This window comes from Monodon monoceros, unplaced genomic scaffold (genome assembly GCF_005190385.1).
Source record: "Monodon monoceros isolate NGI ecotype Baffin Bay Population unplaced genomic scaffold, NGI_Narwhal_1 Super_Scaffold_20, whole genome shotgun sequence".
NCBI lineage: Eukaryota > Metazoa > Chordata > Mammalia > Artiodactyla > Monodontidae > Monodon > Monodon monoceros.
Window position 1 is genome coordinate 61,602,365 of NW_021703777.1, and position 16,824 is coordinate 61,619,188.

General features: G+C 42.6%; 1 protein-coding gene and 1 pseudogene across 1 annotated transcript in view; one reads left to right on the plus strand and one right to left on the minus strand.

Annotated features, from left to right (window-relative positions):
• THEGL (theg spermatid protein like) overlaps nucleotides 1–16,046 on the minus strand; it is a 65,532-nt gene extending 49,486 nt beyond the window's left edge. Inside the window, exons 1-2 of the mRNA XM_029235967.1 lie at nucleotides 15,732–16,046; nucleotides 15,581–15,686 (exon numbers count right to left, since the gene is read on the minus strand). Of these exons, the coding sequence (XP_029091800.1) occupies nucleotides 15,581–15,686; nucleotides 15,732–16,046 (421 nt within the window). The remainder of the gene's footprint in view (nucleotides 1–15,580; nucleotides 15,687–15,731) is intronic.
• On the plus strand, nucleotides 5,754–6,228 carry LOC114903154 (annotated as a pseudogene).
• Nucleotides 16,047–16,824: the final 778 nt, after the last annotated feature.

Sequence of the window (16,824 nt, forward strand, 5' to 3'; positions counted from 1 at the left end):
TCCAGTGGTTAAGACTTTGTGCTTCCACTGCAGGGGGCACAGGTTCAGGTTCAATCCCTGGTCAGGGAACTAAGATCCCACAGGCCACAAGGAGCAGCAAAAAAAAAAAAACAGCGCTGGAAGGGTAAGATGAAATGAGTACTTGCATGCTGCTGGTGGGTATTTAAATCAGTACACTTTGTGAAAAATAATTGGTAGTACGAGTCAGCAATGCTTATACTCCTTAATCCAATTCTACTTCTAAACATGTACCCTAAAGAAATAATTCCAATTGTGGGCAAAGATTTATGCACAAAAATGTTAATGGTGGTATCTTTAACAGTAGAAAGCTGGATACACCTGAACTATTCAAAACAGACAAAATGGAAGCAAATTAAAATTCATGTTTAGAGCAACTTCCCTGGTGGCACAGTGGACATGGGTTTAATCCCTGGTCCGGGAAGATCCCACATGCCGTGGAGCAACTAAGTCCTTGTGCCACAACTACTGAGCCTGCACTCTAGAGCCCGTGAGCCACAACTACTGAGCCCGTGTGTCACAACTACTGAAGCCTGTGTGCCTAGAGCCCGTGCTCTGCAACAAGAGAAGCCACCGCGATGAGAAGCCCGCGCACAGCAGTGAAGAGTAGCCCCCACTTGCCGTAACTAGATAAAGCCTGCACACAGAAACGAAGACCCAGCGCAGCCAAAAATAAATAAAATTAAATCTTAAAAAAAAATTATGAAGTTTTTTTTTTTACTATGGGAAAATATAGGCGATCATACAGGCCAAATTATCCAAAGGCCTATGATAATAGGCCTCATTATGACAAATTGTTCCAGACAGTTTCTCCTTGGGAGTTTTTAATCACGTCTGGGAGTCCACCCTCTGGAGTGTTTGGGGTAAAGGAAAGTGGGTGTGCTCTGGCATCAGACAGACATGGCTCAAACCCCAGTTTTGTTACTTACTCAGCTGTACAATCTTGGGCAAATTCCTTAACTTCTCTGAGACTCAGTTTCCTCTCCTCAGATAGGAGGATAATGGGTAGGTGTGTGTAAAGATTAGTGACATGTATGTAAAACACCCTGCATATAATACATGCAGACAGTAGATGAATGGTAGAATTATTAGTTACAACTTTAGTGCATCAATGTAGGAGCACTGTAGGAAACACAGCACTCAGGTATTGATTGGGTTTCTAGTATGTGCAGCCTGGTGCCAAAGTTGAGAGAACAAAATTTATAAGATACGGTTGGTTTCTCTTCACAAGGAGTTTACAGCCCACTAGGAGATAGGCTATGACCTTAAAAAAAAAAAAAAAAAAAAGTAAATGAAAATTTTGAGTTCGGCTATTTTCTATTACTCTCCTAAACTGACTCAGACCTAAGGAAGAGGGGAGAGTAGTCTACAAAAATGCCCTTGTACACAGTCATGCTGTCCCTCATGAAAGATACAGCACTTGTTTTGTGGATTTTGATGCATCACCAAGCTTGGTTTCCAGCTTTATATGCACAAGTCAGAGTCAGTATAACGCTGAGTCAATCCTAAAATAACCTCTACAAATGCTGGTAATACGAATGAATTATGCTATTTCCTTTTGCCCTTTCATGCTATAATTTCTCCCACAGGTAGAGCTTTCATGCTTCATTTTAGAAACACATTTTTGATGTTATCTCATCAACTGGCAGGAAGGAATAGCTCTCAGGTGGCCATTGTGTCAGCTATGTCCCAAGCAAAGCAGTATTACAATGGTTTCCAAACTTGTCTGCACATTAGAATCACCTGGAAATCTTTTAAAAATTTTGGGTCCCAGCCCAGTTAAGTCACAACCTCAGGGGGTGGGACAAGCACTGGTATTTTTTGAAGCAAACAGCTTTAGGGAATACTATAATATTGTTTAATGGATAGGACCACTGGCTCTGGAATCAGACTGCCTAGAACCAAATCCTGGCTCTAACCTCTGATCTTGAGCAAGTTTACTAAAGCTCTCCATACCTTAGTTTTCTCACGGTCATGTACCACAAAAGGTTGTTGTCTGAAAGTTAAATAAGATAATACGTGTAAAGCACTCTGCATAGTGCCCAAAACATAGTAAATACACAATAAATCATAGCTATAATCCTAAAAATTTAAAAATTAAGATTAATTAATTTTAAATGCTTAAATTTCTGTAAATAAAAAAAAGTTTAAGTAACTGTTAAGTTTCAGTAATTGTAAAGTTTAAGTATTGGGTTGACCAAAAAGTTCATTTGGGTTTTTCTCCAACACCTCACAGAAAAACCCGAACGAACTTTTTGGCCAACCCAATAATTTACTATTGAAGATTCCACCTATGAAAATTAATGAAATGAGAACCTAATTGTGATCATGTACTCACATGTATTTTCATTGGTTTCCTTATGTATTTATACCCTCCCCTCATTTCTAAATGAATTTTAGATTGCTTACATAAACGCATACACTACAATAGGATATTATCTGTTTTAAGATGAAAAATTCAAGGAGAGATAGAAAAATAGTGGAGGGAGAAGAGAAAGGAAAATAAAATGAAACAAAAGGAAGAATGTATAATTAAAGCCTTGTACAGTTATATCTGAACATTCTAATTCTACCACTGAAAGCAAAAAACATCAACTTTTCCTAATATTGAAATCTGAAAGAAACTTCTCTTGTGAGGTCTCAACGGTGTTATACACACACAAAATAAATTATAGGACTTGAGAATGAAAAGGTGAAGAGAATCCTATTTTCTTAGTTTTCTTCCTTCTTTAAACTTTACTCTTGATATATGCGTTTCATGAAACCATGATAAATTTTTAAAAATAAGAAGTTTTCAGTAGAGCACCATAAATAACTGAGTATAAGGAAAGATTTTGTTCCCAAAAATTATTCCTCAGAAACGAGGTTACCTTGCATGCAAGTTCTTATAAATCTCATCTTATGAGACACTTTCTCAACTACTTTATTTTCCCAACAAAGAAATGAGAAACGAAAACATATCAGCCTGAAACAACTTCAATTAATGCTAAAATAATTATAGAGTTCTCCCTACAATTTAAATTTAAATCAGTATTTAAAAAGAGGGACGAAGTAAAGAAATTTAAAACAGATTTAATAATTATTCTTGGGGATATGCTTTTGTAATCCTAAGCATTGGATGTTGCTCTAAATAATTAAACATCATTTTAAAAAGCAAAATAGAAACACAAAGAATGAGGTAGTTGTATTGTGCAGATAAAAGTACAGCTACAGAATGAATTTTTTTTAAAGTTCTGTTACATTACATGAATGGGTTCTGATGGCTTGTTACATCATTTCTAGTGACAGCATCAAACACAGGTTCAAAAGGTGCCTATCTTATCCCTAATGATATAATGGAATCTAGGCAAAGAACGAAACTGGCTGCTGAAACCATCTGGTGAAAGGTGGATGGGGAACTTTACCATGGAGGGGTTGAGCCAACCTCACCTGAACTCACTCATCAATCTTAGAACCACCACAAACGTCAGAGCCTGACACCTATGGCCCCAAGCATGGCACCACCCATGAAAAATTCTTGCTTGAAACTATTTTCAGTCTAGGCAAGCCTCTTAATCTATATGCTTTGCAAAAAAAAGGGGATCTAGAAGAGAAAGTTAAAGACGTCACAGAGAACAAATTAAATGCAGAATATGGTATATTTTACCCAAAGTTCCTAACAAATGTGTTTGAAAAAGGGAGAGAGGATTAGGGTAGGTGTTAAAGAGTAACAGAGGGACTTCCCTGGTGGTCCAGTGGTTAAGACTCTGTGCTTCCACTGCAGGGGGTGCAGGTTCCATCCATGGTCTGGGAACTAAGATCCCACATGCCGCTCAGTGCGGCCAAAAAAAAAGAAAAAGGAGTAACAGAGAAGAGACAATGTGTGGCCCTTGTGTGAGGGCTAATTCAAACTAACCAACTGTAAAAATACACTTTTGAGACAATTAAGGAAGCTTAAATATTTAGCGGGTATTAGACGGTATTAAAGAATAATTGTAAATGTTAAGTGTAAATAATGGCATGATAATTTATGGGTTTTTTAAAGTCCTTAGCAATGAGAAAGACATATTAGATACTTATGGGCAAAATGAAATGGTGTCTAGTATTTTCTTTAAAACAACTTGTCTGATGAGGCCCATGAGTGATGTTGCACAAGCAGATGACGGGTTCCCCAGCAAAGGCAGAATCAGACCAACAAGGCAGCTTCTGGAACTGTGCTGTTAAGTACAATGCCTGGTACCATAAGTATTTGTTCAGTAAGTTAATAAATTTATCCTTCAAGAAAAAAAAATACTCAGCCATAAAAAGAAACAAAATTGGGTCATTTGTAGAGACGTGGATGGACCTAGAGACTGTCATACAGAGTGAAGTAAGTCAGAAAAACAAATATCGTATATTAATGCATATATGTGGAAGCTAGAAAAATGGTACAGATGAACTGGTTTGCAAGGCAGAAATAGAGACAGAGATGTAGAGAACAAACGCATGGACACCAAGGGGGGACAGCAGGGGGTGGGGGGAATGAATTGGGAGACTGGGACTGACATATATACACTAATATGTGTAAAATAGATAACTAATAAGAATCTGCTGTATGAAAAATAAATAAATTAAAAAACCAACCAAACAAAAAAGCTTGCCCTACAGGAGGCCCCAAAATATGTGTGTGTGTGTGTGTGTGTGTGTGTGTGTGTGTGTGTGTGTGTGGTAGGGAGGGTTGGTAAGAGAATACCTAGATGAAATGAGATTAGCAAAATGTTAATAATTATTAAAACTAAGTGATGGGTATACGGGGGTACACTATAACATTCTCTATTTTGGGTGTGTTTGAAAATTTCTATAATAAAACTCTTAAATTTTCTATCTCAAATAACTTAAGAAATAAAAATGATTTTCCTGGAAAAAGTGTTAAATTACTCAAAAGGTAACTCTCGTGATGTCAAGCATGCAAATGAAAAAGTTGAATAAAACTGCTTTTCCATGAAATGTAACGTTAGAAATAAGAACTATTTCTAAATTATATCATTGATTTTAATGTTATTTTAATTTTATAGGTATAACTAAATTAACACCTTTCTAAATAAACATTTGTCTATCTATCTTTCTTCCTAAAGGTTTACCAATTCAAATTGGCCAGAGTTTTTCCAAATTTCCTTATATTCAAGAATATATAGTAATCTCATTTTGGCAACATCTTGCTGTATCAAATTAAGCAGCTGTATTAAAATCCAGATTCTCAGCACTAGAATTCTCATTTCACTAGGAAGGAAACAGACATGCAGCTATGACAAAACCAGAACTAACCTCCTAGTTTAGTGTCCTTTCCAGTGGCATCAAGCTCCCTCTTCTACTATGTGCTCAAATTGAAACCCCCAGTATGTGGGTGGAGCCGTGACTCAGGCACAGCAGTGTTCAAGCATTCACATTTCTTTGGGGGCAGGGGCAGGATTTCAAACATCCAATCCATCCTTGGGGCAGATCTTCCTGAGTACAACTCCACTATCGCTCCCTGTTCCTAAAATATTTCCCAGCTCCTTTTTCCTAGAGGGTAACAGCAGTGCTTCTTTTCTCCATTCTCCATTCTTTTCTCCTGTATAGCCACTGCAGTATTTCACAGGCTTTGGATCAAACTAACAGGGCTTTGAATGCTGGTCCCACCACTACATGCCCACAGACAAATGCTGAGTCTCAGATTCCTCATCTGTAAATTGAGGACAAAAATACTTTGCAGAACCTTTTTTCAGGCAGCTTGGAAGATGGCGGACATTCAGACTGAGCGTGTCTACAGAAAGCAACTGACCGTTTTTCAAAATAAGAAGAGGGGTCCTGCTTGGAGAAACTGTCAAGGAGAAGCTCCCGCAATACAACAAGAACATCAGTCTGGGCTTCGAGACACCGAAGGAGGCCACTGAGGGCACTTACATTGACAAGAAATGCCCTTTTACTGGTAATTTCTCCATCTGAGGGAGGATCCTGTCTGGCTTAGTGACCAAGTTGAAGATGCAGAGGACCACTGTCATCTGTCGAGACTACCTCCACTACATCCGAAAGTACAACCACTTCGAGAAGCACCACAAGAACACGTCCGTGCACCTTTCCCCCTGCTTCAGGGACATCCAGATCGGCGACATTTATACAGTGGGTGAGGGATGGCCCCTGAGCAAGACGGTATGCTTCAATGTGAAGGTCTCCAAGGCTGCTGGCACCAAGATGCAATTCCAGAAGTTCTAAGACTGGACCCCTGCCCACTGTGCCAAACAAAATAAAATTATTTTCCCAGTCAAAACAAAACAAAACAAAACTTTGCAGGGTGGTACAAGAATGGGAGATAATTGTATGTAGAGGTAGAGGGTCTGGTTATGGTTGGACTGAAGGCCACATCACTCATCTGGGCTCTAATTACATATTTTGTTATGTTTATGTCTATATTATTTCCCTAAGCTTGCAAACATGTGAGGAAAGACTGCTTTATTTTGTAGTCCTCACAGCACATAACATACACAGTTGAATAGATAGAATAGACAGGCCCACTATTTACAAAACACTATAATATCTATTGAGCACTTACAATTACAATGTGCCAAGCACTGTGCTGAGCTCCTTCCCCTCACTATCTACTTCCCTTGTCACCCATAGCACCTAGCACAGGTAGAAGTGTGGTGGTGAAGTGGAGCAGGGTGTGGGATTGCCTGCCTGGGCCCAATCTCTGCTCTGTTACTGTGTGTGTGGCCTTTGACAAGTCACTTACCTCCTCTCTGCCTCAGTTTCCTCATCTGCAAAGTGGGGACACAAATAGCACTTACACCAAAGGGTTGTTTTAAAGATAAAATGAGATGGTGTTAAATACGTAGGACACTCAATGGACCTAAGTTGCTGTGAGCTGAATAACGACGACTGGGTGAATCTAGACCACGTCCATATGAATGACTTTTACGCGCAATTCATCTCGACGTTCTAAGCTTTGGACTAGAGAAGGGTCAAGATAAAGTCCCTGTCCTCCCCTCAAGCAGCTCGCCTTTCAGGTGGACCGACAGACAATAAGCAGGTGAACAATTTCAGACGGTGGTGAGCACCGGAAGAAGATAAACTAGCATGACGTTCACTGCGTGGAAGGAAGGGGGCACCTAGTTTAGGGAGATAGGGAAGCGTCTTCGGAGGAAGTGACACTCTACCTGTGGAAATGAAAGACAAGAAAGGGCCAGATATAGGAGAGGGGAGAAAGGGAAATGAGAGAGGAAGAGCATTTCAGACCAAGAAACAGCAAGTGTGAAGGCCCTGAGGTGAAATTAAGAGAAAGGCGCAGCAAGACAGCAGTCAGGGTGGCTGGAGGGAAGGGAGCAAGGAAAAGGAGAGCAGGATTTGTGGTGAGGCCAGATCACAATGAGCCCTGGAGGAGTTTGGCTCTTATTATAAGGCCAACAGGAAGGAGCCTCTAAAGGATTCTGAGCAGAATGATGAATAGCATCTCCCTTTAAGAGATAATCAGAACGTTATGGCTGTGTTATGCCCTTTAGATGTTTGTATTTTATTCCGTAGCAAACAAACCACACTGCTCCTGTTGCCACTGGAGCCAACAGTGGGATGATCTGGCTTGTGCTCCAAGCCATCTGCTGGGGAAGGCTGCCATCTGCTGGGAGGAAGCATGATTAAAAAGCTGTTGTTCCCTGATGGGGACTGAGGCACTCCTACACGGGGATTCCCACTGCATGTAGAAGTAAAGCGTTTTGTAACACGATAAGGATGAAATGTCAAAGTATAACTACTCTCCACTTGCCCTCTACCCTGCCTCCTTAAGGAGCCCATGTGTGAGCTGCTCAGCCTCAGGTACGAACGGGATACCACTGACCTATAAAGGAAAGGCAGGGAACACCTCTCAGGACAGAACTAGGGGGCACAGGCGGGCAAGAGAGAGGCAAGCTGCAGCTTGAGAGAAAGAGGAAAGGTATTTGTGGGGAACAGCTGTCATGGTGACTGGGACTTGGGAAGAGATGTGCCTCAAGAACATTTCAGCAGGATTTGCTCTGTGTCAGATGGTAGAATTCCCTTGAAGGTACTTCGGTAAGACCTAGGTTATTTCTCAAAGCTTTCTGAAGTAAAATTTGTGCTTGTTTTTAGGTACACTATGGTTTTGAAGACCGGTCTTAAAGCAGTCCAGGTCTATGCTGGGTATGACCATGTAAACAAACATTGGGATGTTCTCTGACATGACAGATTAAGCTATATAATCATTACTACTATTCATTCTTCCTCAATCCTCTCCTAGGCACAGCTCCCCACTGCCTTAGCTCAGGGTCATTTGGGCAAGAGATAGGAGAATGTGGGAAAGGGTTTTGCTTGAGGGTGAGAAGGCAGAGGCAGGAAGAGGGCAAGCCCTTCCATCTGGTTCAACAACAACAAAAACTGGGACCTCCACGCAAACTAGAGCTCAAAAATATCACATCACCAAGCTAACTATTAGGCTGTGTCTCCTCTCACACCCCCTCGGTCTGCATTTTTGTGACCTTTTTCTCTTGTTTCAAATATATGTTTCATGTTCATTTTCACCCGATTTCATCTGTGTCAAGATAGCACTGGCAACTGAGTAGGCACTAAGAAAGCTGGGTTTATAACTCATACCATACACCAGGATAAATTCTAAATGGATCAAAGATTTCAATGTTTAAGAAAAGAAAACCCATGGTGAATTCTTTCATCACCTAGAAGTAGAAAGAGACATTTCTAATTATGATTCAATACAGAAGCCATAAAGAGGTCAGTACTGCCATTTAACTCAGAAAAATGAAGTGACGGTCCTATAGGATACTCCAGTCCACTTTACTTTCTATGCCAGGGATGTGTTGAGGATGTGTTTGGCCTCCCCAACCACACTGACAGTCCAAGGATGGGATCCACGTCTTATTCATCTGCAGCTCAGTGCCTATACCCTGAACATAGTAAGTGCTCAATAAAGTTTAACAGTGACAGTGATGATTAGTGACGACACATTAGTAAGGTGTTAGAATGATGGAACTTACTCTACAATATACATTTTTCAAATGTGCACACAACCAAAACTGCCATGTCTCAGTCATCTCAACACCCTCACAGGACACAGAAGAGTGCCTTAGTATATTCTCAGTAAACGTCTTTCATATGAAGGAATGTTTGAGTGAGAGGGGCATGGTGACATGCTGACTACACATGGCCTAATGTTTACATTATTTTATGTAAATAATATATAAATATACTCGCTGTTTATTGAATTAACATAAAGACTTACTGGAATTTTTAACAAGGAAAATCTAGAAGATAAATTCAGAAGGTAGAAGCTTTAAAGTAGTCCTTTCTAAAGCAAAGTCTGAAAACTTTCTATACCGGGACTTCAGGGGGGCTATTTTGGGGCAGCACAGACAGGCAAGGCCCTCTAAAAGGTAGGCTTTCCCACCCTTTAAAAACATGGGCTGAGATCTGAACAGGAATTAACCATGAGATGACCCTAGGAAAACAATAAACACCTAGGGAGAGAAAACCACCCATGCAGATTCTGAAGCAGGAGCAAGTATGGGATTGGCCTTTTAGGGGAAGAGAAAAGAAGCCAGTGTGACTGGGGCAGAGTGAGCAGTAGGGAGAGTGGTAGGGAGTGAGGTCAGAGAGCCCGTGGAGCTCTAGAGACCCCTACAAAAGGTTTGCATTTATCCTAAGAGCAATGGGACACCACAGGAAGGATAATATAGTAAGGGAAAGATGTGATCCAATTTGGTTTTTAAAATATCCCCTCTGGCTAAGGTAGTAAAGACCTGAAAGGGAACAAGAGCAGAAGCAGGGAGACTACTCAGGAAGAGAACATAGAAATCCAGGTGAGAAATGACTGTAAGCAGGATGAGTGGGATGATGACCGTAAATGACCGCAAGTAGCAGAGGAAATGAATGAATTCAGGAAATGGTCTGGAAAGAAAACAAAGAGAACTTACATTGGATGCATTGGATTTGAGGGTGAAGAAAAAAGAATCAGGGAGAAATAGATTTTGGCGGGGGGGGGGATCTTCAGTCTTCAGTTGGAAGACAAAAGGAGGAACAAGACTGGGAGGAAAGTCAAGACTTCTGTCTCAAAGCATATTATATTTGAGGTGCCTATGATACATCCAAATGAAGATGTCCAGTAGGCAGTTGAATACAAAAGTGTGGGACTTTAAAAACATGAGCAGACCAAAGAGTGTATTTTTGGCAGAGTGATCCGGTACACCTTTATAAGGAGGTGACAAATACTTGAGGGAAGAGTGTCCTGGCAGAGGAAAAAGCAGGTGAAATGATTGAGGTGGGAGCAAGGAGGCCCACGTGGCTAGAGAGCAGAGACAGTGGGGAGAGTGGTGGGACATGAGGCTGGAGAGGCAGGTCAGATCATGTGGGCCTTGTAAGCTTACTTAGGACTTTAGACTACAAACTCTGCAAGATGAGAACCCCCTCTGGAGAGGTGAGAGCAGGAGAGTTGTGTGTAATTTATGTTCTAAGGGATCCCTGTGACGGCCACATGAACCATGAACTGGTGGAAATGATGTGGGGAAGGCATGAATGTGGCAAGAGTGGAAGCTACTGAAGCAGACCAAGCAAGAGATGATAGTGGCTTACAAAGGTGATGAATGCTTGGATGTTAAGAATGGTCATCGTCGGGCTTCCCTGGTGGCGCAGAGGTTGGGAATCCGCCTGCCAATGCAGGGGACGGGGGTTTGTGCCTCGGTCCGGGAAGATCCCACATGCTGCAGAGCGGCTGGGCCTGTGAGCCATGGCCACTGAGCCTGCGCGTCTGGAGCCTGTGCTCCACAACGGGAGAGTCCACAACAGTGACAGGCCCCGTGTACCAAAAAAAAAAAAAAAAAAAAAAAGAATTAGGGTTTGCTAATGGCTTGGAGGCAAAGTGTAAGGGAAAAACGGGTGTCAAGAATGACTCCAAGGTTTTTGACCTGAGCACCTGGATGAATGAATTGTGGTGCCATTTGCTAAAATGGGGAACAGTGGAGGAAGTGCAAGTTTGGGGGCAGAAGTAAGAGTTCAGTTATGGATATGTTAAATTTTACGTTTCTACTAGATATTCGAGTAGGGTTGTTAAAGAGACAATTGGTTACAAAACTCTGGAGCTCAAGAAAGAAATGGAAGCTGGAGATAATTTGGGAAGTCATCAGCATACAGTTAAAGCCACAGAACTGATGACATCATCCAGGGAGCAAGGAAAGTTCTAAAGAATCTGAGAGAACTGAGACATCGCCCACTACAACCTAGAGGCTGGGAAAACAAAGATGATCTAGCAAAGGAAACTGAGTCAGGAGCATTCAGTGAAGTAGGATGACAATGAAGTGGTATCCCAGAAGTCAAGTAGAGAAAAACTTCCAAGAAACAGGGAGTGAATGTATCAAACAAGTAAGATGAGGATGAAGAATTAGCCATTGAATTTGGCAAGGCAGAGGTCACTGTGATCTCAACAAGAGCAACTTCAGCTAAGTAGAGGGGATAAAAGCTTAAGTCGGTTCTCAAGAGAATGGGAAGAGAGGATGGAGACAATAACTCATAAACTATTTTGAGGAATTTTCCTCTAAAAAGGAGCAGAGTATAGGAGTGGTATCTGGAGGGGTACATGGGGTTAAGGGAAGGTTTGGTTTCTTCAAGACAGGAGTTATTCCTGCATGTTCATGTGCTCATGGGAATGATCCAGTGGAGAGGGAAATAAAATGATGTGGGAAAGAGAGGGGCTAATTTTAGGGGCAAAGAGCTTAAAATTAGGTGGAATAGGATTCAACATACAGGTTGAGAGAATGGCCTCTGGTAAGAACGAAGACAGCTTGTCTATTATTAACAGGACAAAAGGTAGAGTATATATGTATAGATCCTGGTAGTTTGGTAGGTTCCATGTTAGCAAATGAATTGATTAGGGAAATGTAGTATGACTGCCACACAATCACTGAGAGCAATGAAAGCACACTTGAAGTTCAAGGTCATGGATTTAAAGATCAGTCAACACAGTTGTTTGTTTTCCCTTGTCATCATTTTTTTTTTTTTTTGCATCTTTTCAAGTGCAGGCAAGAATTGGATTTAACTAAGCAAGAATGACAAGAGGGAGAGACAAGGGAGCTAATACTTGCAAGGAAGTGATTCCATTGGTAGACTATGGACTAAGGTAAGGAGAGACAGAAGGACATAAGGTAGTAAGTGGTATATCATGAACAGTTGATAGCATCAGTGGATTAGAGGTCCCTTTGAAGCTGAAGAATTGAGAGGGTACAAGGAGGAGTAAGTGAGCTGGAAAGATAGATGTGCTTAGAGATTAGAGTGCTTGAAACAGACATTTTGGAAATGATACAGCAATTGACATTATCAAAGGCTAATGCAGTGGGTGTCTAAGATGCAGTGAAGGATCCCATCATTCAAAGTGAAGAGGTCAAAGAACTAAGAAGGCAAATGGATCACCTGTACTGAAATATCCACACAAAAAGGTGACAAAAGGGTTGGCGGTGGGAGAAAGACAGTAAACTAGAGCAGTTTCAGTGGAGTGAAGGAGAAAGACACCTAACTAGGTGGGTAGAGAAGAGAATGGCAAGCAAGAAAAAGGAGTCAGTGAGTACAGATAACTCTTGACAAGCTCTGCAGTGACTTGCAGAAAAATGGGGCTGATGGTGCGAGAAGGAAGGGTCTGAAGAAGACATGGGGTTAAGGGTTATTTCAAGATAGAAGATTCTGCTCAACATCATTAATCATTAGAGAAATGCAAATCAAAACTACAATGAGATAACATCTCACACCAGTCAGAATGGCCATCATCAAAAAATCTACCAACAGGGGCTTCCCTGGTGGCGCAGTGGTTGGGAGTCCGCCTGCGGATGCAGGGGACGCGGGTTCATGCCCCAGTCTGGGAGGATCCCACATGCCGTGGAGTGGATGGGCCCGTGAGCCATGGCTGCTGGGCCTGCGCGTCCGGAGCCTGTGCTCTGCAGCGGGAGGGGCTGCATCAGTGAGAGGCCCGCATACAGCAAAAAATTTAAAAAAATAATAATAAAATTAAAAAAAATTTTTAAATCTACAAACAATACATGCTGGAGAGGGTGTGGAGAAAAGGGAAGCCTCTTGCACTGTTGGTGGGAATGTAAATTGATACAGCCACTATGGAGAACAGTATGGAGGTTCCTTAAAAAACTAAAACTAGAACTACCATACGACCCAGCTATCCCACTACTGGGCATATACCCTGAGAAAACCATAGTCCAAAAAGAGTCATGTACCACAATGTTCATTGCAGCTCTATCTTCAATAGCCAGGACATGGAAGCAACCTAAGTGTCCATCAACAGATGAATGGATAAAGAAGATGTGGCACATATATATACAATGGAATATTACTCAGCCATAAAAAGAAACAAAACTGAGTTATTTGTAGCGAGGTGGATGGACCTAGAGTCTGTCATACAGAGTGAAGTAAGTCAGAAAGAGAGAGACAAATACCGTATGCTAACACATATATATGGAATTTAAGGAAAAAAATGTCATGAAAAACCTAGGGGTGAAACAGGAATAAAGACACAGACCTACTAGAGAATGGACTTGAGGACACGGGGAGGGGGAAGGGTAAGCTGGGACAAAGTAAGAGAGTGCCATGGACATATATACACTACCAAATGTAAAATAGATAGCTAGTGGGAAGCAGCCGCATAGCACAGGGAGATCAGCTCGGTGCTTTGTGACCACCTAGAGGGGTGGGATAGGGAGGGTGGGAGGGAGGGAGACGCAAGAGGGAAGAGATATGGGGATATATGTACATGTATAACTGATTCACTTTGTTATAAAGCAGAAACTAACACACCATTGTAAAGCAATTATACTCCAGTAAAGATGTTAAAAAAAAAATGATAGAAGATTCTAGAGTACATGTGTATGCTCATGGGTCTGATTCATTAGAAAGAGAGAGACTGATGCTGTTAGGAGAGAGAGGGGATAACTGCAGGAACAAAGGTCTTCAGGAGACAAGAGTGGAATCCAAAGCACAAGTGGAGGCTTTTGCCACTCATAGAAAGAGGCACAGTTCTTCCCTGAAATATGAGAAAAGGCAGAATCCATGGGTGCAGGTTAGAGTAAGGCAATAGATTAGTGGTAAGAAAATAAGGGAGTTCATGACATTGCTTCTGTTTTCTCAAGTGTGAGGCAAAGTCTTCAGCTGTTTGGGGTCAAAGGTGTGAAGGCTGGAGTAGAGTAAAGAAGGCATTTAGTCATCTCACAGATTAGGAGAACTAATTTATTAGGTGAATAAAGTGGGCTTGCTAGGCAGTGCCAAGTGACCAGCTGAGATCTGTGGTTATGAAATTGAAATAAAAGCAGTCAGTATGATTGTGTGATTTTGTACAGGAAGAGTCAGATGCTCAGGTGTAGGCAGAGGGTGGATGGGTGGGCTTAACCAGGGTTGAGGTTTTCCCAGGAGAAGTACGGTGAACAGCCAAAGAGCCAATGGGGAGGTGAAGATGTTGTAAGTAAGCAACTGACATGACAGACCATAGAATCAAGGCTGATAAAGACAAGTCAAGGAGAAAATGAGATGAAATGTGGTCAGCCAAGGAACTGGAAGCCCAATGTGGACAAGGAATTGTTCTGGGTGGAGTCATCAATGAGAGGCCATAAGTGAGCTGGATGTTTATACCAAAGTCCCATCAGCCCTGTTAGCTTGTGAACTTGGTGATGACTGAACATATAGTAAGCACTTAGTAAACATACTGTTTGAATTTTTGTTCAATGAGTGTTTTGTTACTACATCTTTAACAATGTAATAGCATTTATTGCGCACCACCATGTGCTAAACACTGAGAAAACTATCCTCCCTTCAAGGAACCCTCCCCTTAGCTGAGGAAAAAGATAGTGATATAACCCAAAATCTTAAGTGCTATAATAGAGGTATGTTCAAAGTGGCAACCCAGAGGACTGCAATGACTAACTGTAGAGAAGCCTTAAGAAGGGCTTCAAAAAGAAGTGACAGTGATTAATCGAGGACAGCTAGTGACAGTGACTAATCAAGGCCAGCTAGCAAGTCCCCAGGTGGAGAGAGAGCAGAGTGAAGAGATTGTTTCATCACCAGAGTCTCAATTTCCTATCAGAGATTCTTGAGGTCCAAAGACAGGGCATTGCAAAACAGCAGGTAAATGACACAAGTGTTATCCTCCTTTAAAACAAAATGGGGGGGGGGGGACTTCCTTGGTGGCACAGTGGTTAAGAATCCACCTGCCAATGCAGGGGCCACGGGTTCAAGCCCTGGTCAGGGAAGATCCCACGTGCCGTGGAGCTACTAAGCCTGTGAGTCACAACTACTGAGCCTGCACTCTAGACCCCGCGTGACACAACTACTGAGCCCTCGTGCTTAGAGCCGGTGCTCCACAACAAGAGAAGCCACCGCAGTGAGAAGCCCGCACACGGCAATGAAGAGCAGCCCCGCTCGCCCCAACTAGAGAAAGTTCGTGCAGCAGCGAAGACCCAGTGCAACCAAAAATAAATAAATAAATAAATTTATATTAAAAAAATAAAAGGTTTCTTGCAGGCAAACCTTCCCATTAGAACCCCCGGAGGGACCCCCCAACACCTACCTCTCAGGGAAGATGGCAGAAGCCGTGGCGGGAATCTGGTCAGCAGAGACGGGGAGATAATCACGCCAGCTCTGGGAAACAACTCGACTTCGTGGGGCTTGTGGGGCTCGCGGGGAGCATGGGGCCGCTGGGGCTTATGGGGCTTGCGGGCCTCACGCGGTGGATGAGGCTTGTAAGGTGCATGGGGTTTGGGGGGCCTGTGGGGCTCACAGGGTTGGTAGAGCTCATAGGGCTTGTGGGGCTTGGGGATCTGGTGGGACTCTGTACACCCCTCTGACTCGCCTGGCTGGTCTTGCTCGCCGGCCTCCTCGGCTAACCCCGGCTCCTCGTACTCCCCAGGCTGGTTGTGCATGTCAAATATCCTGACTACAAAGGGCTTCTGGAGGGCTTCGGAGCGAGTGGATATTTCTGCCATGTCATGCCCATCGGACAGCCTAGAAGAACCCGAAAACTCCTGGCTCTCCATTGGCGGCCCAGAAGCTCCCGCTGGGCGAGGACAGGAGGCTGCTCGCCTTCTAGAAGATGGGAGAGGATGGGCTGGCGGCCCGCACTCCGCGCGCCCCGCCCCAGCGCGCCCAACCCAGACGCGACGCGGCAGCGCGCAACAAGCCCCGCCTCTGGGCCCCTCCCTGCACGTTCTCCCGTTGCCAAGAGGACGCGCCAAGCTGCGGGGGCCCACATGGGGCCCCGCCCCTTAGAGAGGAGGCAGGTGAAAAAGAGAAAAGGGGCAGGCTGATCAGCTGTTTTTGCTTCCCTTACTTTAAGTCTGTTTCTAAGCGCATACACTTGCATGTAGGATCATTACATCTTCTTGCAGAGTTGACCTCTTTATTATGTAATTCCCCTCTTTTAAAAAATTATTTTTCAGTTTTTTTGAGAAATAACGGACACACATCCCTGTATAAGTTTAAGGTGTACAGCATGATGGTGTGATTTACATGTATTGTGAAATGATTACCATGATAAGTTTAGTTAACATCCATCCTCTCATATTGATACAATAAAAAAAAATTTTTTTTTCTCCTTGTGATGAAAATTCTTAGGATCTACTCTCTTAACAACTTTCCTATAATGCATACAGCAGTGTTAACTAGAGTCATCATGTTGAAGGTTCCATCCCTGATGCTTATTTATCTTATAACTGTAAGTTTGTATCTTTTGACCACCTTCCTCTAACCGACCCCCTCCCCCCAATCCATATAACCACAAACCTGATTCCTTTTTCTGAGTTTGGTGTTTGTTTG